Source organism: Oreochromis aureus, linkage group 3 (assembly GCF_013358895.1).
Source record: "Oreochromis aureus strain Israel breed Guangdong linkage group 3, ZZ_aureus, whole genome shotgun sequence".
Classification (NCBI taxonomy): domain Eukaryota; kingdom Metazoa; phylum Chordata; class Actinopteri; order Cichliformes; family Cichlidae; genus Oreochromis; species Oreochromis aureus.
The window spans coordinates 15,786,462-15,811,498 of record NC_052944.1 but is presented as its reverse complement, the minus strand read 5'-3'; the positions used below and the strand labels follow the sequence as shown (position 1 = coordinate 15,811,498).

Below are 25,037 nucleotides of genomic sequence, written 5' to 3'. Positions count from 1 at the left end.
AAAGGCAAAGAAAAGGTACAAGGAAAATATTAAAGGAGTGAAAGGGTCAGACCCTTATCAGCACACAGAGTGGACAAAAGACGTCAGCGTGCTGCCCAACTTTCACCACGCTCAGATTTATAATTATACGGTTCTTGGAGTGAGTGCATACACTCATGACGTTTTTAGTAACTTCAGGTCACTGCAACAAGCCCAGCTACAGTTTACCGACGGATGGGTACAGGACCTTGAAATGCACCGTGTAGAACACAAGACCATCGTACGAACAAAGGTAAGTTTACCAGTCTCACAAATCGTCTTCATAAACGTGGCAATTATTATATATAATATATTATATTATATGCCCAATCTGGATCGCATTCCAGCATTTCGTAGGCTGGTTTGCCAACAAAATACAGCAAACATTACACACAGCAGCATAGCGCGATGATTTCTGTTCAGCGCCAATTAAGACGTATTAACTACCACAAAACACTTACCTTTGTGGAAATGCTTGGAGCAGACTAACATGTGAGGTGGAGTGTTTTCGAGCGTTATATTAGGTCTTCTGATAGCGGCAATCCAGGCCATCCGTCGCCTCTTCGTGACTTCGGAGACATGGCTTGGACAATTTCTCTTCACGCCGAATCCGATAAAAACCAATCGCATTTCCGTCGACTTCACGCGCCGGCTGTTGTTCGCCCGGCTTGTGCAGTTAATAATACAACAGCTTCTTGCCATTTTTTTGTTTCTTTTTATCGCTGTGTAACTGATTTCTATTGAAAGCCTGTGCCCGCTAGTACCTCTTGCCACTACTTACCAGAATCCTTTGCGGTTTTACCCCTGAATGACATCACATTTTCAATCTCTATATGCGCTGGCTGCCGTCGGGGCAGCATGAGTACGAGCATTTTTTTTTTTTATTTTTTTTTTTGCCGATGCCCGTGATGCCGCCCCCCATCACGATGCCGCCCCGGGCAACCGCCCGTGTCGCCCGTATCTAAAACCGCTACTGCCCAGCACTGTGGCTGCAGAAGGACAGAGAGCCCAGGGATCCAACCGACGACCCTCCGGTTACAGATGCGCTTCCCAACCCCCTGAGCCACGGTCAGAAGAACAGAACAAAACTGCAAAATGCACAGTAAAATACTTTTATATTAGGATTTTTTCCTACAGTGCAGCCATACCCGCGACCAGTGTTGGTCAAGTTACTTGAAAAAAGTAATCAGTTACTAATTACTGATTACTTCCCCGAAAAAGTAATCCCGTTACTTTACTGATTACTTATTTTCAAAAGTAATTAATTACTTAGTTACTTTTTAAAAAGACGTTTACAACCTGAATAGGTGATAAAGCGATAGATCTTTCAGCCCAATTCTACTTTTTCTGCATAATCCATCATACAAAGTGTAATCAAATGGAAACGTCTCTTTTTAAAACTTTAAACTTTAAATCTTTTAACTTTATGCATCAAGCAAAAACTTAATTATATGCAACATTCTCTGACTGGAAGAAATTTGTTTAACAATTAAACCTATTTTCTGCACATTCCAGCATATAAAATAAAATATTTTTTTGTATTTACACTCACTCTTTCAAATAGATGAAAGTAAAACACAGCAGAAAATAAATAAAATCAAAGACTAGCGGTCCTGTTGCTCTATTTTCACCTGTATAGCAGGACTGGGTTAGGCGGAGGTTTACCCTGGTGCAGGTGTGGCGCGGCGGTCAGTGGAAGAATCCGCGAGTTTCTCTGTGAGTTTCACATTACGTCGTAGCGCACTCGCTGCTTGCTTGGAAGTTTAGGGGGTTTTTTCGCTGTAAAAAGAAGTTTTCTTCCCACGCACAACGGACACTAATGTTTTTGTCACTTTTTATGGAATCAAACTCAAAGTAAGGTCAGTACTTCCACGCTTTGAACGCTGCATGCTCATAGGCTGTGTCCGAATTCAGGGGAAGGATGCTCATAAGGACACTACCTACCTACGTCACAAGGTAGTGTCCTTAGACGGACAGGTAGTCAGGAAGTGAGCGGCTGTGGACAGCCCCTTTTTCTCTCCATAGAAACTTTATTGAACAAACAATGAGTATCCAACATAACAGATGGGCTGTGGACAGCCTCCTAGCCTTCAACTCTGCCCTTACTTGCGTGTTTTTCGGACGCTAGCGCCACAGCGAAAAAATCTTTAAAATGGACCCAGAAATGTCGCTCTGTTGTTTGGACAATTTTATTTCTGGAGGAGCTAGAAAAACCTTATCGTCGCCGCCCGCACGTTTTGTACCTTAGGCTCATCAGAGACAATCATATCCAGGTAAAATAATTTCCTTTAATCTACACGCATTTAGGAATTACTTAGCTAATTACACGGATAATTGAAATATCGCCGGCGTTGTGCCAAAAAAGTGTTCGCCTGCCAAAACTGATTTCCAATGTTTCCGAGTGTAATATGTGTAATATCTTTATGTATGTTGGTAAATAGACTTCGGTGAACATGGTTTACTAAGGGGTTTTATATATACAATAATTACCTGTTGTTCAAGTATCTTTATAACTTTATAATGTAGGTACAACTGATATATTTGTTGCGCTGTCTGCTGTCCTCTTGGCCAGATCACTCTTAAAAAATAAATTTCTAATGTCAATAACATTATTTTTTAACTGGATAAATAAAGGATATATAAAAGTCACTGCCAAAACTGATTGCAGCTTCTACCTTGTTACTGGAATGTTGCTGGTGGCAGGTGACTTGATATCACTTATGAGGGACACATTTGACATGTTTCACGTATTATAGACCAACAAGTTATTCATAGCAGGTTAAATACGAGCAATCAGTTTAGGGCAAAAACCGGAAATCAGGTTTTGGCAGACGATCATTTTTTGCCACAACATCGGTCATTCTCACACATGTACTGTATCATATAAAATATATAAACTAAATATCTTTGAAACGTATAGAATCTAATCTTTTGTTTGTTTGTTTTTTACATAGCACTTTATCAAACTGTTGTCTGCTACAGAGTTACAAGTATTATACTAATAATATAGCATCCACCATCTCCTGCTTGCATATCTCTGTAAACATCTTAGTGGTGTGGCAGCCATGAGTGAGCCAGCCCTGCAAACCCTGTGGATGGACGATGCAGTGGACAGTGGGAGGAAGCATCCTAAAGCTCTCTTTGCAGACCACCCTGTGTGATTCTCCACTCGCCCACCAGAAAAGACAAACCGCAGGTCTCAGTTGCAGCAGCTCCTCCACGTCTGATCTTGCTCGGGCAGATTCAGCAACACTGCCAGAGACTTCCTGTAATCTATTACAGTTGTTCAAGAAACGGTCCAGGAACAGGTCACTCAGGTTAATCCTGTGTGAACAACTGAAAATATTGTTTTCCATCTTTACATACTGTGTATTTGAAATATTCTTGTTTAATTGTTATTGTTATTTACTTTATTGCTATCAAATAAATATCCAAGTAATATTGTTCAAAGTTAGCATTATGTTCATACGTGTTACAAATGCCTGTAAATCAAATTGAGTTCAGTGACAATTACTGTTTGTTTGAATCAATTTATTAATAACATAAAACCTTTAAACTAATGCAACACATATAACAATGTAACAAATTTATTCAAATAAATAAATTTCTCAATACATAACTCATTTGGGAACTAATCTTTCTAGAAGTGAAAACAGTCTGTCCGTCCTCTCCCTGCTCTCCTCTCCTCAGCCTCTCTTTGCTGCCTCATGTCCTCTGTGATGAGGTCTAGCAGCTCATCATCCCTGTCTCTTTTCCTCTTTCTCCCTGTCATAGGTGGCTGAGCCGCCTCGTCATCGCTGTCGTTTTGGTCACCCACTGCTGTGCTTGGCCCTGGAGTGTCCTCAGAGAGAGAGGAAATTAGGACAGGAGGCTTAATGGAAGGCATCTGTCCTATCACCTCATCCATGAGGGCAAACCAGGGCCAAGTAGCAGCAGTGGGCTTCCCACTGACCCCCTCTCCTGAGCCTGGATACTTGCAATTCTAAAGGCAGAGGAAATCAAAAATGACAGCAGGCAAATAAAAACACCACAACAACTCTTAGTAATTGCACATTTATTAACTTGTGTTCTTGAGAATTATCTTCTTGATAACACACATGCGTACTTTGTATTCTTTAAAGTTATCTCATGTCTTCTGGCCTGCAAGGGGGTGACTTTCCCCTGCAGGCTCATCTTCTCCAGAATTGTCCTGATCACACACAACAAATAAGAGAAGAAAGGACACCATGGCAACTATGTTAATCCCTAAACCCAAAAGTGTTCACAGCAGAACACCAGAGGAACACCGTCTGGACATCACAGGTTCTGTACAGCAGCGGTCCGTGAGTCGTTTGGTACCGGGCCACGAGAGTTACGGCTCCGGTGTGAAATTTATGGTTTTCAGGGTTTTTATCGTTAACTCGGTTTCCCTGGGTCTTTTTCTTTGTTGTAGTGGTGTGTCTTATTTTGAAAGAAATATTTACACGTTACCATAGCGACCAGAGAGCATTAAGCGGCAGAGAGGCGGATGTTACTGTCGATATTGGCGCATTTTCAGGAGGACGCTGCTAATAAAGTTACACAATTACACAGTACATTCACGTTTATTATTATATTTACAAAATACCACAGTTTTTGTCTTGGTCGGATCATTTTATGTGGTTGTATTTATCCGCGATACCTTAAAGGCCGCTCCGTGTCTGACATAAACCGGTCTGTGGCGCAAAAAAGGTTGGGGACCGCTGCTGTACAGCATGAGGGTTAATAGGACCGTACCCATATGAATATGATGTGTAAATTGATTTATTCTTGTACCTCCACGCCGTAGCGGCCCAATTCTCCACCCCAGTGAAGAGGTGATCGTTTTCTCCTCGTTTTAATAAATTAAGCCGTTTGGTCTTTGTTCCCCACAACATATCACCAATTCGAAAAAATCAAAATTAGCTGTATGTAAGCGGCAATACATGAAAAATCGCGGGACCCCCGATACAAGCTGGTTTACGGTTATTTTAAAGAAAAGAAACATGTCTATGCAGATGCCCAAAGCTTAACAAAACGACCGCTATGACAATTTAACTTTTGTACAAGCAGATTTTCATATACAGTGGCTTGCAAAAGTATTCGGCCCCCTTGAACTTTTCCACATTTTGTCACATTACAGCCACAAACATGAATCAATTTTATTGGAATTCCACATGAAAGACCAATACAAAGTGGTGTACACGTGAGAAGTGGAACGGAAATCATACATGATTCCAAACATTTTTACAAATAAATAACTGAAAAGTGGGTGTGCGTAATTATTCAGCCCCTGAGTCAATACTTTGTAGAACCACCTTTTGCTGCAATTACAGCTGCCAGTCTTTTAGGGTATGTCTCTACCAGCTTTGCACATCTACAGACTGAAATCCTTGCCCATTCTTCTTTGCAAAACAGCTCCACAATTGCCCTGTGACAGCCTCAGAGGTTGTCTAAGAGAATGTTGGGAGCAACAACACCATGAAGTCCAAAGAACACACCAGACAGGTCAGGGATAAAGTTATTGAGAAATTTAAAGCAGGCTTAGGCTACAAAAGATTTCCCAAGCCTTGAACATCCCACGGAGCACTGTTCAAGCCATCATTCAGAAATGGAAGGAGTATGGCACAACTGTAAACCTACCAAGACAAGGCCGTCCACCTAAACTCACAGGCCGAACAAGGAGAGCGCTGATCAGAAATGCAGCCAAGAGGCCCATGGTGACTCTGGACGAGCTGCAGAGATCTACAGCTCAGGTGGGGAATCTGTCCATAGGACAACTATTAGTCGTGCACTGCACAAAGTTGGCCTTTATGGAAGAGTGGCAAGAAGAAAGCCATTGTTAACAGAAAACCATGAGAAGTCCCGCTTGCAGTTTGCCACAAGCCATGTGGGGGACACAGCAAACATGTGGAAGAAGGTGCTCTGGTCAGATGAGACCAAAATGGAACTTTTGGCCAAAATGCAAAACGCTATGTGTGGCGGAAAACTACCACTGCACATCACTCTGAACACACCATCCCCACTGTCAAATATGGTGGTGGCAGCATCATGCTCTGGGGGTGCTTCTCTTCAGCAGGGACAGGGAAGCTGGTCAGACTTGATGGGAAGATGGATGGAGCCAAATACAGGGCAATCTTGGAAGAAAACCTCTTGGAGTCTGCAAAAGACTTGAGACTGGGGCGGAGGTTCACCTTCCAGCAGGACAACGACCCTAAACATAAAGCCAGGGCAACAATGGAATGGTTTAAAACAAAACATATCCATGTGTTAGAATGGCCCAGTCAAAGTCCAGATCTAAATCCAATCGAGAATCTGTGGCAAGATCTGAAAACTGCTGTTCACAACCGCTGTCCATCTAATCTGACTGAGCTGGAGCTGTTTTGCAAAGAAGAATGGGCAAGAATTTCAGTCGCTAGATGTGCAAAGCTGGTAGAGACAGACCCTAAAAGACTGGCAGCTGTAATTGCAGCAAAAGGTGGTTCTACAAAGTATTGACTCAGGGGGCTGAATAATTACGCACACCCCACTTTTCAGTTATTTATTTGTAAAAAATGTTTGGAATCATGTATGATTTTTGCTCCACTTCTCACATGTACACCACTTTGTATTGGTCTTTCATGTGGAATTCCAATAAAATTGATTCATGTTTGTGGCTGTAATGTGACAAAATGTGGAAAAGTTCAAGGGGGCCGAATACTTTTGCAAGCCACTGTACTTACATTTGAAAGTGTTTTCCTCTCCTGCTTCGACCACCATCGTTATCAGAAACAAATCTCCTCTATGACCCGCAATGAATCCTGGGATATAGTAGGACATGAAGGATACATCGGACCATCCTTAGAATTCAGGGCAAAGTAGGACGCATTTGTCACCACATTTTGAGTGCTCTTTGAATTCGGACAGCCTTCGCCGGTCGCCGTGGCGTCATTGCCTCAAATATGGCATTGGCGCATCCTTCCCCTGAATTCGGACACGACTAACCCTCAAATTCATGGAAAAGTAGGACACATTTGTCGCCACATTTTGAGTGCTCTTTGAATTCGGACAGTCCTCGTCGCGTCGCTGTGACGTCATTGCCTCCAAATATGGCATTTTAAGCATCCTTCCCCTGAATTCGGACACAGCCATACTCTCTCCCGCACTTGATATATTATGAGCTGCACACAGCTGTTGTCACTAACGTGGCACTCGCTTACGTCACTGTCATGAGACATTCTCGCAAAAAATCACAAGAGCACCTGGCTGCAGCCACTAGCTGTGTCCCAAAACGTCGGCTGCATCCTTCAGAGGACCCGGCCTTCGCGGTCTACATGGGCCGGGTCCTTCAAAGACCGAGAAGGCCGGAAGTGCGAGGCTGTGAAATGGGACAGTCTAGCCTTCAGATTTGCATCACCGCTGTGTCGGTGGAGTTTAATAAACTCGGCCGTCTGCTCCTTGCTATCTAAAATATAACAGGACACTGGCGTAAATTCTCGACCGTCTCACACTTCTGTTTAATCAGTTTTCTGTTTAACGTTTATTCAGCTGTGTGAAAATCCCGGAGGAACCCACCCGATGGATTAATAAAGTTTTATTTAATCTAATAATCTAATAATTTTGATCTCAGCCAAACCGATTTACTCGGAACAAATAAAACACCGAAAAGGCAAACAATTACATTTTTAAGTTATCCGAGTGACTTATATATCATGTTTAACCTGAGTAGCGAAAGAGCGGGGTCTGAAAACGATGAAGCCGGGAGTCCGCTGCTCTCGCCGGCTGGAGTGACCATTGGCTTGCTATCGAGCGGGTGGGTAACAGACGTCTCCGAAAACGTCGGCACACTTTTGCAAATATACGATGTCTTGATAAACCAAGCAGATATTTGTAATTTGCACAGCTACTTTCTCGCCTGAAAATATGTTAAAAGTTTATTTTGTGACCCAGAAAGATTAATAAGACTAATTTTAAAACTTAGTAGCGGCCGCCATTGTTGGCAGCTGAAATTTGGCTGGGCAGCTATGAATTCTGGGATATGGTGGGCCACGAAGGACACCCGACCCATCCTTCAAATTCGGGAAAATGAAGGACGCATTTGTCGGCCGCATTTGAAGGAGTCGACGAATTGGGACAGCCTTCGTCGCCGGGCTGTGACGTAATCGGCCTTCAAATGCGGCCTCCGGAGGATGCAGCCGACGTTTTGGGACACAGCTACTGTGGAGCTCCACAGTAACCGGATACACGTGACCTCCACACTAACCGGAAACACGTGACCTCCACAGCAACCGGAAACACGTAACTTCAGTTAAATCGACTTTAACAGCGAAAACTAAATTGTGTTCTTGTTACTATTGATGCTGCTGAGAAATAAAAATGGTTTTAAGTGGGGGGTTTTTAACACTCTGGGTTTGTTCAAAAAAATTCAACATCCCCTAAATTGTTCGTGGCCAAAAGTGTACAGTGGTCCCTCGCTATAACGCGGCGCACCTTCCGCGACACTCGCTGTTTCGCTGATTTTTTTTTTTTTTTTTACAGCACATCGTGTTGTGCGTTCTGTTTGCTGTAGACCATTGTCAATCAATCTAGTCCAGTGTGTCCTGTACAGGAGCGGTCCCTAATAGGTCCACGGACCGGTACCGGTCCGTGAGTCCTTTGGTACCATTCCGCGAGAGTTGAGGCTCCGGTGTGAAATGTATGGTTGTAGTTGTGTGTCTTATTTTGAAAGAACTATTTACGCGTTACCGTAGCGACCAGAGAGCATTAAGAAGCAGAGAGGAGGATGTCACTGTGTTGTTGGCGCACAGCTCAAGTCACCTTTATTATTATATTTACAAAATACCACAGTTTCTTTTTTATTCTTTTGCTGTATTTATCCGCGACACCTTAAAGGTCGTTCCCTGAAAATATTGTCTCACATTAAAGTGGTCCGTGGTGCAAAAAAGGTTGGGGACTGCTGCTGTACAGTACAGAATGCGTTTAGCTTGTCGAATTTACATAAATCTTCGATCGCTAGCAGTGTAACTCTGAAGTGCTGTACTGTATGTTTGTAAGTTTTCTCCCAAACAAACACAACAATGCCGACGAAACGTTTTGCACCCTCAAATGCATCTTTTGGTTTCATTCCATAATACTGGACTATGTTTCTACGAAGGTTTGAACTCTAAGAGTGTTTGAACAAAAGAGAAAAGTGTGACAATGTTCATGCCTGTCTGAGAAAAGTGTATAAAGCATGTAGTGAGGGGGTTTTACAGTCTTAACATCTATAATAATTGTAAAAAAATAAAGTTGGCTACTTCATGAATTTCACCTACCGCGGGTTATTTTTAGAACCTAACTCCTGCGATAAACGAGGGACCGCTGTATTATTAATAGTAGAGTCTGGGACATCTAATTGATTAACATCAACATTGATTATGCACTGTTATTTTTGTTCAAGGAGAGCAAAAAATATAAAACTCTCTCAGCTTGTTTGTTGCCAAAAATGGCCACTTTTTGTGTATGTTCACAAAATGCTATAAAATGTATATTTCTTAAAACATTTATCTACTTTTACCGACGTGACTCTTTAAAATAGCACCAGTCCTTTTCATCAAAATCAAAATTGTATCTAAATTTTTTACTCTTTATAGCCAGTTAGGTTATATATTACCATAAACTTTTCAGATAAAACGGTGGTAAAGTCCTAATGTTTTCATGAAACTTCCTTTTTTTCCCCATCTGAGCATCGGGGAAAAGGCTGTCTTGCAATTGGTGAGGTCACTAGTGTGTGCCCCATTTCTTCCAGGATCACTCTCTTTATAGGTTTTAGTGGACTCCTAGTACTGTGAAGTGGTTTCATGGTACAAAGGCTTGTATTCCAAGATCTGGGAGATTGTAGAAATGAGCAGTGATGCCCTTCCTACCATCTTTCCAGAAAAATAAGTGATCTGGAAGCTGTTAGGCTTACTTACAGCAACAGCACTTTCTGCACCTGCATAAACTCCCGGACACATTTACTAACAGTGTTTGTTGCTGTATGTGCTGCAGCTTTGAATTTTTTATTAATATATATTTTGTTAATATTTTGGCTATGGTGTCTTTTTATGAAATGTACAAGAGTAAAAGTGTTTTTAGCATGTGCTTCAAAGCTAAGTTTGACTGGGAAACTCAAATCTCAATAGCCAGTATCAACAAAAATTCACTGCAGCCTGTGTAATATTTGATGAGTCATTATTTATTTCAGTCTATCTTGCAAATACATATTTGCGTTGCAATGTCATGCACAAACACACACAAGTATTAGATCCTTAAGATCAAACCTATGTCATTCTTTTGGTCCACTGCAGTGTAGTAGTCAAAAAAAGAAAAAGAAAAAAGAGAGGTCAAGCCACAAATGGCCAGGATAGAGCCCAGAGGGGTAATGCGTAAAATGTATAAAAATATTATTGATTACAGGGTAATATATTAATGTTAATATCAACAAACAATGCTGTTGCATTTACACTTAATTTTTTTACTATAACATGGAAACAAGTGAATATTTAATAATAAGTTTAACTGGAATTCTGTACACTGAAAAACAAACAACAACACATAAAAAACACAAACAAACAGCCAGTGCCTTCATCTGTCCATTAAATGTCAAACATCGCATTGACCCGTAGTCCCTGCTCATCAGCACAAGCTTTTAAAAAGAGCTCCATGTCCTCTGCAAACTGAAAAACAAAGAGGAAGAAGTCCTCTACACAAAAAACACTGCAGATGACAAGCCAGGCAAACATCTATTTGAATGCCTCCTCATCATGTGAGCCTTGAAGTTTTTTTTAAGAAGACTAAGACCACAGTGAGGGCGTTTCATTTTCAAGGACTTTCCACAAGCCACAGTTTCATTTAGCACAGAGGGTAGAACACATGAATGTTCTACTGAAGATTCAGAAAATGGTTTAGATACTGGAGACAAGACATCGAGAGGGAGATGGGGCTCCTCGGAGAGTTCAGTGGGGAGCAGTCCTGAATGCTGACATGAGAAAAATTGCCTTGCCATATCCCAACGCTGTATGACTGTCATGTTACAGATAGGGCAGTGAAAGTGCACTGGTATATCATTTTGTCTGTAAGAGAGAGAAAAAAAGAAAACAAACAACAACATATAATTTAAATGTAGTTGTATAGAATGCAATCAGTTTATCTAACAATCGGATTGTACATATTAACAAAAATATCCAAGCCATCCTCAATAATGAAAGCAAAATGGTATGGATCACAAGAGCTGTCAGGAAATGTGGTGAACAGGAAAAAAAAAATATTTAATGAAAACACGCTTTTTTCTCTCGCTGATGAATGCACTGAACTGTACAATGTGAAAAGCAACTTTTAAGTCAACAAAGAGACTGCAGAAGTGCTGAAAAGAAGAGCATATTTATAACTTTAACTATGAGGTATATTTAATATCAACATACCTTTGAAAGGCAAAGCATTTTTAATGTGTCCATTTATATGCTCCTCAATCTTTGCCTTGACAGTAGGGCTGAAAGTGGGGCACAGAGGGCAGTGAAAGAGTCTTCTGCAACATGTTGTGCATTCCTGCAATTCTGGATTGGAGGCAGAATTCCAATTTGATATGAGCATCTAAAACAGAGAGAAAAACAGATAAACACCATATACACATTTAAGTTCAGGTTTTAGCAGAAATAACACATTACAGTTAGCATGTAAGAGATTTGGTGAGAAAATTCTTTACAAAAGCATAATTTACAAAACACTTTTATTTGTGGCATACGTATCTATTGACATATAACAGACAATTTAACAAAGGCTAATTAAAGTCTGGGCGATAAAAAAGCAGAACAGAATGGAATAGAGAATATTAGTATTTATGATGACCTTGTTACAATGTTTTTGCAGGTGGAATGAAAGACATGAATAAAGTGCAAAGGCAGTAAATGGAACAATGTGCATTGATGTTAGTGAAAAGTAGTTCAATAACAAGCAAAAAATAAATACGTTTGAAACTGACCACTAAATGCTAATCAGAGGTGTCAAAAGTACACATACTCCTTACTAAAGTTTAGATACTTCGGAGGTATGACCGTTGTTGTAACGCTAACGAAGTGCCAAAGTAATCAGTGTAAGCAAACTAGATGATTCCTAAAATTATATAATTATTAACGGCAAAAAAAAAAAATTATACATGAAAGACTCTGTCCCAACCTTTAGGATCCACTTGCAAGATTTCCACAGTCGATGATCCACGCAGGAACGTATTTCTGCCTACTGTGGAGGTCACGTGTTTCCGGCTACTGTGGAGGTCACGTGTTTCCGGTTACTGTGGAGCTCCACAGTGGCTGCAGCCAGACCCTTCTCAAAAATCACGGTTTTAGTAACGCAGTAACGCAGCGTTCCTACGTGAAAGTAACGGTAATCTAATTACCGTTTTTGCAATAGTAATCCCTTACATTACTCGTTACTTGAAAAAAGTAATCAGATTACAGTAACGCGTTACAAGTAACACGTTACTGCCCATCTCTGCCCGCGACCTTGTGCACTCTTAGAAAGGATGTGTTAAAAAATGACACAAAAAATGTGTTGTTACACTATTAACACATTTTGTGTGAAGTTTAACATAACATGTGCAAGAAAATGTGTAAACATTGAAAAAATGTGTAAAAAGCTTAACACGCTTGATGTGTTGCGCACTTTAACACATTTTGTGTGTTATTTTTGTAATCTAACAACAGGACCTAAAATTAGCAGCTCAGTAATTTGATGTTAGCCCTGTGTTTAGTGAAATAAATTGTAGATTAACAATGTATTATAATTATATTAACTGAATAAATAAAATGTTTAGTTATTGTTTGTTTTCCATAATCCTTTCCTCATTACTTAAACAAATAAAACATTTTATAATGTAATGTGGACCAAGGTGTGTATGGTGTACTAAAATTCTGAAAGAGGATTAATTTTTTATTTCTCAATATGTATGGCATACCAATTAATGGCCATGGCTATACTATAACCATAAGTATCCACACAGAACAGAACAGGCTTAATTTTGACTGTAACATGTGAACTAGGGCAATACAATTGAAGTAAAAGTAGAAAACTAAATGAGTAAGAATTGTAAGGAAGAGGACTCCCTTACTACATTTATTTGTATTATATTATCTGTATAGCACTTTAGAGCACACCTTTCACTTTATTAAAAGCACCTTATCAAGCACTTTATTTAGCATTGCACTTTAAGCATGGATTTGCACAGTAAAACATTTGCACACAAGAAGTTTAAATATTTATTGATTATTTATTGGGAATTTTAAAATCAGTTGGTAGCCTTGATTCAGATCCTGCACAGCTGCTCCTCATCAAGGAATGTGGTGGTTGTCTGTCAGGAGAGAAGAATGGTGATTGAGATTGTGATTAAGGTTTACCAGTAAGGAAAACTAATGCAAATGTGTGTGTGAAATCTAGGAATAGAAGTGGTGCAAATAAGTGTTTGTAAGATAATGATTACTCACCTTTCTTGCCTGTGTCCTCTTCAGGGTGTTTGGGCAAATGTTTCCCCGGGGGTCCAGACACCATTTAAAGGTTCCGGGAGAGACCATTGGTAAAGAGAGTGTGGTGAATCTTTTTGTGCTTGGGTTTCTGGGTTTTTATAATATTGGGTTTGGTGTAGAATTAAAGTGTGAAATATTTATTAATATGAAAATGTGAAATGTATTTATGTATTTATTTATTCTAATTGATATATTGTATACTGTGGTGGAAGGTTGGGATTTAAGAATTTACCTAAGAGTGGAATAATGGTTTGGTCTGTGACAGCTGAACATATTTAAGGCTGCCGGTTGTCATTAGAGAGGATATATTGTGCTGTGAAGAAGCTCGAAGTGAATTGTTGTAAGGAGAGCTGTATGGGAAATAAATACTTTTGTTCCACTGCACTTGCCTTCGTCCCTCTCACTGTGTTTCCAGCCGCTAAGGGCTGCCCTGTTACAAGAATACACATGCTGAAAATTGAAACAAATTCTGCCCAGCAACATGACATACCAGCGGCGGGAAGGGGGCGCTATCTTTTCGCGCCACTGAGACAAAGGAGACAAAGATGGAGGTTACGTTGCCTAGTATGTTGTCAGACCTTACAGTAAGTGTAATTTACCAGTATCATCTTAATGTACTGAAAATATGTCGGGTTTCTGGAAGAATGTGAAACTTTGAATTTATATAAAATATAGGCGTTATATAGGAGTTTTAAGCGCTGTTAATTACTGCTTAACCATACCTAGCTAATCTTAATGTAACAGTCTTGCTAACATATCCTACTCTTAATTTTAGTATTAGTTCTTGGCTTTAGTGCCATACTTCATTAGAGTTAATGTGTTTTTGGTAGTATTTTTATGTATTACTTGATTCATGTATTTATCTATTTACTTTATTTATGTATTAGAGTATTCAGAAATTGTTCTTAGGACCAGTGTGGTAGTTGGCTAGTGGCTCCGACAGACATTATGTTGTCTATGAGCAACGCCAGAGTCAGCACCTAACCTTAGCAGTGTTGTGTAAAATGACAATATTGTTGTTAGCTCTGAATATAGAAAATGTAGTTATCACCGCGACCATTCGTTTACTAGCACAGAATAGGAATAAAGACTAAGTAACTTTAGTTTGATGTCACCCCTCTGTCTTCTGTTATCACACTTAATAGACTACATTTAGTAGTTTTGTGATAAATATTTGTTATAATTACTTATCACTGGTTAACATGAAATATACCTCATATTGACAGAGATAATTATCTTTTTAAGCAGTTAAAGCAGTTTTTACATCTAGTATGATTAACTAAAGTATATGTGCATTCTTTTTTAAGGCTTATTGCTGGAAACATGCTCTGATATAGTTTCTTTTTTATGCAAACCTTCTGAGGAAGTAATAGTCAGTGTTATTTAAGAAAAACAACAGCAACTTGACCATGCATATTATCTTACTTATTTAGCCATGTGTTTCTTTTTTTCAGCACACATATGGCAACTTAGAATCTGTCAAAGTCCTTGTAACCACCTTTATAGATGAGAAAGAGATTTGTAGAAAAAATTCTTCATGTCAGCAGTGCCAAAGACATCATAGGTCAAAGCCAAGCTCAGAACATGGGCTGTGTGCTTGATAGGTTGCTAAAGTATAACACTGATTTCATGGAATATATTGATGTTGACAGTGAGGTAGACGTTAAGGACTTTGATAGATTCCATATCTTCCTGTCAGCCACAGGGCCACCGATGGAAACCTCTCTTGGGGAGATTAGACAAAATCAGGTACACTTTGCAATTCTCCAGTTTCCTAAGTCATAAAATGTGTTTTAACAGTTATTAACTAATAGTCAGGTTCAGATTTATTCACCAAGTAGCAACTAGAAGATAAAAGCTGTAAATGATAGATGATAAAAACTGTAGCAAAAAGCATCATCACCACTTTTCCATCCCTGAGTGTCCGAGTGGCAGGACAGGGGGAAGGATTTGTAAGTAAACTTAGCATTTTAATAATGTAAATTCCACTACATACTGTAAATTGCACTTGTTCCCACTTACTGTGTATCTTTTAACCTTTATCTCATTATTTATTAGAGCTTTTTTTTCTCAGTTAAAATTGCTCAGCTGTTACCCATATACCTGTGTCCTTTCTTCCTCAGGAGCATTATTATGATCCAGTCTCTCATTGTGGATTCCTAAACTGCGCAACCGTAGACAGAATCTCGACCAGGGGCAGAGACGTTATAAGAAGCGAAAAGCGACAGATGACTGTGGTAAGGACAAGAAGCTCAGGTGAGAGGATGGGAATACCAGCAGAACAGATGAGTGGGTCACCCTGATCAAAAGATTGCGGCCCTCAGCTGAGAACGTTCCAACTATCATGTCAGGCATGGAGGAAACATACACCAGTCGCAGAGCCTGGATTAGCAAGGACTCCCATACTGCTGCTGAAATATTCAGAGAGTACTCACGGTTTTTGGACATGCCAAGTCTGGTAAGTTGCTTGGTTCCCTGGTAATGGTTTATGTACTTCTTCTCCACTCAGTTGTGTTTTGCATACAAAGTATGCAACAGGAGTCGATAAATTTGGAGGTATGTTTAAGAGCTCCTAGTGAAGATTTTGAAAGTTTTATAATTTCAGAGTTGGATCATTATTCACTGGGCTTTTATTACAGTGAGTATCACTTTTCACATGATCCAAAATCTTAGTCATACCACCAAATGACTATCTAATAGTAGGGACATCAAATGACAATGATGAAAGTGCTGCTCGTGGAAGTGAAAAACCTACAAAAAAATCACCTAAATCTGTATGAAACTGCTTTCAGCAGCAGTATTTTCAGCAAAAAAGCTCTACAGGACAAACTGCAGACAGACAAAATAAGAAATTGTCTGCTAGAAGGTTGAACATCAGCTAAAAAGTCCTAATTTTTTCTCAGGGTCTGATGGGACCCAAATCATAGCTAAAATTAAGGAATAATGGACTTGTATTCAAATACCATTCCAAGTAAATTGTTCTGTTTCACTGTGCAGGTAAGCTTGATGTGGAAGTGGGTAACCAAAATGTGATACTATAAGGTTTGATTTTAGCCATACAGCTACCAAATGTGCAAAATGTACTTTTGATTTCATGTATGTAATGCTTTATTTTAAACTTAAACACTTTTTTTCTCTCCATAAGCTGGACTTGGAGTTTGGCAAGCTCACAGGAGGAAAGATGGATCTCTTTTTACGAAAATGGGAAGCCGGTATCATTCGGAAACTCAAATCAGTAGCTGCCCTGGAAACAAGAATGTCCTCTCTGTTGAAGGATTTTGAAGAGAAGACTGAAGGTATCCCCCCCCCCTTTTTATATTAGAAAGTAAGAAAAAAAGGATGATCAAATTAATAGTTCTGTTTACTGTCTTTAGATGAAAAGTAAGTGGATGTTAAAAGCTGAATAGAAAAACTATACAAAAAAAGGTTATATTTTTAAATGTTGTTGTTTTATTTTTCAAAAAATTGTTAGATGTCACTCTTTGGTAAATGGGTTGAAGTATGTCTATGTTTACTGATGGTGGAGAATGAGGTCTATGGAGATGGTTGTAAAGACAATTTAAATTATGTGGCCTTGGGCAAGAGAAAGTAATTTTTGTTGTACATCTCATAATTTATTAAATAACACATTTCTGTATTTTGAATAATTTTACATCTTGCTTTTCTTTGTTAGATGAGGCTTGTTACACTGCCCTTGTGGTGTTAACACACCTGCTCCCACTAGTTGGTGCCAGTCGTTGCAGCCTTAAATCAGCTATAGCGTACTTGGTTGATTTTGCACTGGTATGTATTCAGTAAAGTTCACACAGTATTTACCTGAGGAACGCATTTGTCTACACCTCACTGAATACTGAATCTTTATCTTCCCCATCTCCAAGCCTGGAACATGTATTGCATCGCTTTGCAGTGATCCTGAAGCATCACCCACAACACACCAACCCCAGCTGATATGCATCGGGGATCTAAAGAGTGCAACCAGGCAGTACGTCATTGTTGCTAAGAATGACAAAGTAACCATTCCTCTGAATGATGGCCTGACGTGTGCTGTGGATAAGCTTTTCAAACTGTACTGGGTATGTAACTTGTGCTATCCAGCACCACTTGGCTCCGTCTTCACCTTCTTTGAGTTTGTCTATGACCTGCCGCTGTCCACCCAAAGGAAAACCAAAGTACTGGAGCTGATTGCACATATTAAAGCAAGCAAGTAAAATGTTCACCTGTCCAAAATGTAGAGAGTCTCTGTTCACAGAGGTGAGAAACATCATTTGGCATTTTCGTTAAATACACTGCTTATTAGGACTCTGACCATTTTTATGCCTATGCAGTGGAAAGGTCAGACAATATAAACTGATTACATTGGCTGAAATTTTTCATTTTCAGCCTTTATATATGGTGACAAGCTTTGATGCTAATAAGCTGTATTTAAACCCAAGGTACAAAATTGTATAACCTGGATGCTATATTCGCCAAAATGTATGTTTTTCTGTTTGCATGCAACTGCACATTTGTTGAATGTTGACAATTTGTTGAAGATGACAACTGTTACCTTTAAAAAATTTTAATTCATGTATTGTCTGGACATGATTATATCAGAACATATATATATATATATATATCTAAACATTGCAATTCACACCACATTATGCCAGTCACTGAACATTTTAAACAACCCAAAAAGACACCAAACTTGTCAACATTTGTTTTGTCTCTGAAAATCCCAAAAGCAATTAAAAAGAAGATGCTGGTTACAACCATTAAACTTTTTTTGAGCTAAATTCCCCCAGTCCTTTTATCTATCTATAGTAGTATAGATTAAAGGTTACATCACTCACAACAGAACAGCAGACAAAAATAGACAACTTCCATTTTTCAAAAAAAAGAAAGGACAAAAAAAAAAAGGAAAACAAAAAAGGTCACAGTTTGAACAAAAGAGATAAAAAGGCCAAAATCAACTTTTGTGCTGGGGTCTTGTTTGCCTAAGCAAACATCTTCAATTTCATTTGCTGCATCTTTGTACTGAGCCTTTGTCCATCCAGATTCATTAAAATCTGACAAAACTCGAAAGTGTACTTGAGGTCATTTGGATAGCTCAGATCAAGTGCATAAATCAGTCCAAAGAGGATGATGAATGCCATGATGACACTACCGAGGTTGTTCATAACTGTAGTGCCTTCAATGACAACTCCAACATCCTCTGGCTCCTGAACGCCTTCTCTTCTGATGGTGTAAATACCCATGACAGTTGCTGCAGTGGATCTCAACCGTTCATCCTCAGTGGAGGAGGTCTGAAAAACAGGATGTTTCAGGTTTAAGGGCTCTGTCACTTGGAAGGGGACATATTATGCAAAACTCAGCTTTGTATCCTTTTGTGCTGAAACATGGGTCTCTACTGCCTCTATAAACACTCCAAACATGAATAAAACCCATCAATCTGTTTTCTATCAATAGTTTGGGTTTAGGTATTATGTACCTCCCCTTGGGAGAGGCTTGAAATAGAGCAGCAGCTCCTCAAGTGTCTATAGGTGTGTGTGTGTGTGTGTGTGTGTGTGTGTGTGTGTGTGTGTGTGTGTGTGTGTGTGTGTGTGTGTGGGCTGGGTCAATTTCCCTTATTTCATGACAATAGTTGGGTTGCGGTCACGTGGTTCTGATGACGTGCGGAGGCAGCGCGATTTTTGAGTGGAGGGCGGAAGTAAACATGGAGGACACTGTGGAGAGTCAGGAGAGCAGCTATTGTGCAACTTTAGACCCCGTTTCTCGGGAGAGATATAAACAGATAGTTAAAAAATATATCGGACGTGATCCGTATTCTTTGAAAATGTCCGAATACACCACAGAAGTAAAGGATTTGCCTACTATCGAGGCTGTGGATATCACCAACTACTTGGTCCTCCAGACTTCTTACTACACTAGGCAGCAAATGAAAGCTTTCAAGAGTCTGGGCGTACAATTTTTTTTTGTCAGCGGGTGGGTCCACAACCTTGGAACAAAACGTCTCCGTGATGGATACAGTTTGGTGTTTGCAAGGGTGAGTGTTTGTTCTTATATTGCTTTATCTTAAACACGCTAACAGTTAGCGGTAGCGGCTTTAACGTCAACAAACATGCCACATCCTTAGGACTTCGTTAGAGTGACAGTTGTTTGTTTCAAGGTAAACCATTCCCAGAGGTCTAACGAGACACCTCTGAAGACTTGGGTAATTGCAAAGGAGGATGGAGAAGTGATTGCAGCTCATTGCAATTGTATGGCAGGGTTAGTAGCCTAATTAAGTAGGATGTTATTGCAATGAGAACACACACATACACACACACACACACACACACACACACACATATAGGGCACTGCTAGCATTTTGCAGGTGTACTTCAGTAGTAGTGGGGAGAGAGTGTTTTCTTTTAGCTAAGAATTCATCAGCTAAGAATTTGTGTGATTGCCTTAGATCCCTCATGACACTCAGATGCATTTTTCAGATAGAGGGTAGAACTATTCAGTCATGTCATCACCTAGATAATGATTTCTCTATAGGCTGTTGAGAAAGAGTTAATGAATAAACATGTTACTTCAAATAAAGTGCCATTGCACATTAGTATTAGTAAGCTATGCATCATCAAAATGTACTGTAAATATTGCATTTCATGTTAAAAAGATTATGTGCTCTATTTCCAGACTATCAGAATCATGCTCGCACGTTGGAGCTGTTCTTTTTGCAGTTGAAGCTGGGGTGAAAATGAGAGCGACATGCACATCAGAGCAGTGCAAGTGGCTGATGCCATCTCATGTTAAAAGGTAAGCCAAAAAGCAAAATGAAGGATAAAGAATGTTATATTGGGACTTCATGTGACAGTAGGATAAAATATCTTCCCCTATACTGCTACCTTGTCGTGGTGGGGAAGCTTGAGTGCCTCAATGACCCTGTAGGCTATACCGGCGGGGGCTTCAAGCTCCTGGTAGATCTAATCAAGCCGGGCAGGTTGCAGGTGAGGGGTCAGACAAAAGGCAGTACTTTAATAAATGAAGAGTTCTATTCCAAAACGCTATAACAGCATTTAAAAGCCATTTCCTTTTTCATGACTAACATAACCATGACTGCAGAACCGTATACTGTATATCACACCCTTCTCATGCATGCCTCAACACCCTAGCACTTGTTTTCTGCACACACACACCTGACTGCAGCACTTTATATATTCACATTTCTCATGCATTCCTCAATACTCACAACTCCTCACACCACATTTTCATCAACATGGAACTGCTTACTTTCCACTCCTTTTATACCCAGCACATGGCACCTCCATCCCCACCCAACATACACACACACACTTCACTGCCAACCAACCACTATACCCAGCCTAAAACACACATACTCACTCCACTGCCATCACTGTTCAATTTCGAATATTTTTGGAAACGAATATATAGCGTTTTGGAAAAGAGCTTTTTAAATTTTAATGATCTTCTTTGGCTTAATTTTTCCAGATTCCTGCTTGCCCAGTAACTCTGATTGACTTCTCTTCAGCAAAGTCAAAAAAACGAAAGCTTGAGTGTTCCATTGATGGCTGCACAAGTACACAAAAGGTTGGGAAATCACTTCCATGCCCAAGAGTGCAGAGAGATTCAGAGACATACTGTAGGTTTTTTGAGAGTTTAAGTAAAAACTGTCCAAGGAGTGCAGCACTGATGTCTAGGGAACCTTACCACAAAGAATTTGTCCCCCAGTCTAGCATGCTTCCTAAAACTGTGCCTGAGTACAGAACACCAGAGACACTGCAGCTCCCCCCCAAAGACCTTGAAGAGCTATGCCTGGACTTCCAGCTTGAAGAGCTCACCCTGTCCCAAGTCCAGGCTGTAGAGAGGGCGACTCGAAGTCAGAGTGCAAGCAGTATTTGGTTTAGGCAAAGAGCTGGACGCGTAACTGCCTCTAAGCTGAAACAAGTTCTTAAGACCAACCCCCAGCAACCATCAAAGAGCTTGATCAAGGCCATATGCTATCCAGAGGCATATAGGTTCACCACAGCTGCTACAAGGTATTTAGGGTTTGATGTAGGGTAAGGCAGAGTTAAGATTTGGGGTATGAAACTGTCCATAACTGTAACTAAAAAAGTGTTATGAAGATGGAGGTTAGTTATAGGCTTATACGGCTAGGGTTATACAGGGTAAGAACTAAGTATAGTTTAGGGTAATGGCATATTGTATAATACATCACTTTACTGTTTTACACATCCAATACTAAGTAATAATTTCCTTTTCATGTTTGGCATGTGTACTGTTTATAGTTAAGGATGCAAACATGAAGCACAAGCCAGAGGAGCATATGAGAAGCTTATGAGCCAGGAGCATGCAGGCTTCTCATGTATGGACAGCGGTCTCTGGCTGAACCCCAAGTGGCCATACATGGGGTCCTCCCTGATGGGATAGTCACTTGTGACTGTCATGGAACTGGCATCTGCGAGATTAAGGTATTGACTCTGTTGTAGTCAAGGCCATAGGTGTGACATCTTTCCATAAGAATCAGTGAACTGAGTAAAAATGCAGGAAATACCTTTTCTAATTTCTAATCTATTGTTCAATTAAGATAAGATGAGGCTTTATTGTCTGTCTCAAATAGACATTTGTTTTGGGCAATGAGAGATTATGATAACACAGACCACACCCATCATCTTTGCTTCTTCACTGTTTCATCAGATAAATCTTGATTGTTGTTCTCATCACTGTGATTTTAGTGCCCACACTCTCAGAAAGATGCGGTCAACCTGCGCATGCGTGCTGGGGAGAAGGGCTTCTGCCTCATCAGTGACGGGATAATGTCACACTGGACCCAACTCATGACTACTATTACCAAATTCAGGCACAGCTTCACATTGCAAATGCAGAGTACTGTGACTTTGTTGTGTGGAACCGCAATGACATATTTGTTGAAAGGATTTTGCCTGACCTTGAGTTTTGGGATGATGCGATTCCTAAAGTTGAGTGTTTTTTAGAAACAGTATACTCCCAGAAATACTGGGACAGCAAGTTACAAACATACATGTGTAATGTGATAAAAGGACGACAACATAATGACATTTTGAATATTGTTATGACCTGATGGTAGTCATTATGAGTTCTGGCTATTGTATTTGCTCTGACGTAGCATTAGAGCACAAATTGTCATTTAATTTTATTGTACATTTAATTGTGTCATTTAAGTGTTGTGTAACACTACACAATGATTAAATGCTATTGAGGCAGCATAATAATACATTGGTGGTTTATTTACAAGATTAGACTTTTAAACAAATAAACAAAATAGATTGCAATCCATCTCACAGTATAATACTGTACAAACTGCCAGCACAATATGACAGTTGGAGAAAAATATTTCATTTGAAAACATTTACAGACTAATCAGGAGTCAGGACTTAGGTACTACTATTACTCTACCCTGTTCTACTTATCACCAGAGCCAAGCAGCAGATACTGGACACTACTCTTCCTCTCCACCCCTTCTGTGAGCCGTGACAGTGACAAGACATTTAATTTTTTTTAACTGATTGATTACCACCCACCCCCCTTACTCCAGTGGGACAACAGACTCGGAGAGATTTGATAAGGCACAACAAATTACCCCAATCTTGTCGATCAATGCATGTGTCTCACCTGGCTTTGTGGACATGTTCTCTATTGGCATAGCCCTGCTCTGCAGAATGTGATATTTCCTCCTGACTAAACCTATGACTCGCTCAACATGGATACGCAAATTGGCTATTTTCCTTGTCTCTGCCACTTCATAGGCTGACAGCTGTTTTCTCCCTTTAGTGAATGCCGGTGTCTGTAGTGAAGCACAGTAAAACCCCACATTATCGCCAATATTGAACCCACGATCTGCAAGGACAATATCTCCAGGTAACAAGTTCTTTAGGAGGCCACTCTCTATTGTGATCTGCTTATCGCTAACTCTTGAAGCGAGATCGATCAACTGTAGACCAGACAACAAACGACGGAGGCACCAGACGAATGCAATCAAACGATGAGTTTATTAACACAGGAGAGGCAACATCTGCATATGTCGTTCTCTGACAAAAATTCATCAAAAACTGGTTTTATACCAAAGAACATTAACGCCCACACATACACGTCAATACAAGTCAAAAATACATAGTTGACAGACATGAGCGCATCTTATACATTTTAATAACTATAAACAGTCATATAACTTCTCTTTTCTATAACACCTGCCTTTTAAGGTAATAAACTTCAAGCTTCGGGATCGTTAAAAGCTAATAATTGACCCTCGTCACCAATCACTAAGTAAACTGAATTGGCGCAGGTCTCAAAAAGAGAGCAGAAGACACTTGGGCCTTCGCTCAGGCCTGCCACTAAATTAATAAGTGTATTGTAAGCATGCATGCAATTAACCTGCTATGGTCTGATCTTCCCCCAACATGTATCACCTGGACACTCTCACCAGTGAAGCTTAAAACCCTCTTGGATGGAACATCAACTCTCAACAAGCACAGTTATGCATTGTGTATAAAATAAACTCAACCTGTGAATAAAAAGGTCACTGTAATGACAAACATATTCAATGCATTATGAACCCCATAAGAAATATTACTGATAAAATAATACTGTAGAACATGTTATTAATGCATTTATCATAAGGCAGATTATATGGTTACAGTAAAAGAATCTCTGAATCCTAACATTCCCTCTTTTGACATTCCAACAAGGAATGTCACCACACTTCGTGTTGTATCACTCCCTGCCCCACTCTATGGGTTCTAAGTTCATCTGGTAGATGCCCTCAACCCAGCCAGGGTTAGCAACCCTCGCCATTACTTTTACCAACAATCCTCTGACACAAGGAATGATACAACACCCCACAATGACCAGTATTCCCAAAAATACACCCAAGGAGCATATCACTGACATTGCCACACCTTTCCATCGTCCGAACACGGATGTCATCCAGGATTCCAGCGGGTTTCGATACCTGAGTGCTCATGCATAGTTTTAGACAAAGTTTTCAGGCCCTCCAGAGCTCGGGTTACTGAGCCATCTGGGGCAGTATTATTGGGAATAAAGGTGCAGCACATGTCTCCGAACATGGCACAGACACCTCCCTTCTCTGCCAGCAACATGTCAAGGGCCATTCGATTCTGCACGCCCATCAGCGAACTTGGACCCAATTGTTCTGCGAACCCCACCATGGCGTCTCTGGTTAGGTTCGAGAGTCTCAGCAGATTGTAATGAACATAGTTAATGCGATCAACATTCTTATTAGGCGTTATCCAAATTAATATACTCTCAAATCCTGCCGCTACCTGATTTACCAGCTTATACTCATTAGGAACTCCCTGGGCACTCCTATGGAGTCTATCCAGGTCGGCGAGTCCAAACGAGGATCATAAGGATGTGTACCCTGGGTCCCTCTTTTAGCCAAAATATGTCTCTTACGTCTTGCAGCTAAAGTACGTGTGTTGTGTTGTGGAATAGCCTTTACCTGATTCCCAATAAGCATAAGCGGAG

At 40.1% G+C, this 25,037-nt stretch overlaps 1 protein-coding gene and 1 long non-coding RNA gene across 4 annotated transcripts; both read left to right on the top strand.

The window, feature by feature from the left end:
• Window positions 1–13,847: 13,847 nt before the first annotated feature.
• Window positions 13,848–18,790, top strand: LOC120438889. Of its 3 annotated transcripts, XM_039609456.1 has the most exons (7): window positions 13,848–14,113; window positions 14,984–15,278; window positions 15,653–15,766; window positions 15,881–15,987; window positions 16,675–16,825; window positions 17,203–17,312; window positions 17,408–18,790. In XM_039609456.1, exons 4-7 carry the CDS (start codon window positions 15,883–15,885, stop codon window positions 17,735–17,737), a joined length of 696 nt encoding a protein of 231 aa, XP_039465390.1. In that variant the 5' UTR covers window positions 13,848–14,113; window positions 14,984–15,278; window positions 15,653–15,766; window positions 15,881–15,882; the 3' UTR covers window positions 17,738–18,790. The 3 variants fall into 3 exon arrangements, with proteins under 3 accessions (XP_039465390.1, XP_039465388.1, XP_039465389.1); XM_039609454.1 differs by having other exon boundaries at window positions 15,653–15,987; XM_039609455.1 differs by lacking the exons at window positions 13,848–14,113; window positions 14,984–15,278 and adding an exon at window positions 15,417–15,481 and having other exon boundaries at window positions 15,653–15,987.
• Window positions 18,791–20,686: 1,896 nt separating this feature from the next.
• On the top strand, window positions 20,687–23,006 carry LOC120438890. The gene is made up of 3 exons (XR_005612233.1): window positions 20,687–21,553; window positions 21,803–21,985; window positions 22,250–23,006. It is a non-coding gene; the product is annotated as an uncharacterized LOC120438890 (long non-coding RNA).
• The last annotated feature ends 2,031 nt before the right edge of the window (window positions 23,007–25,037 follow it).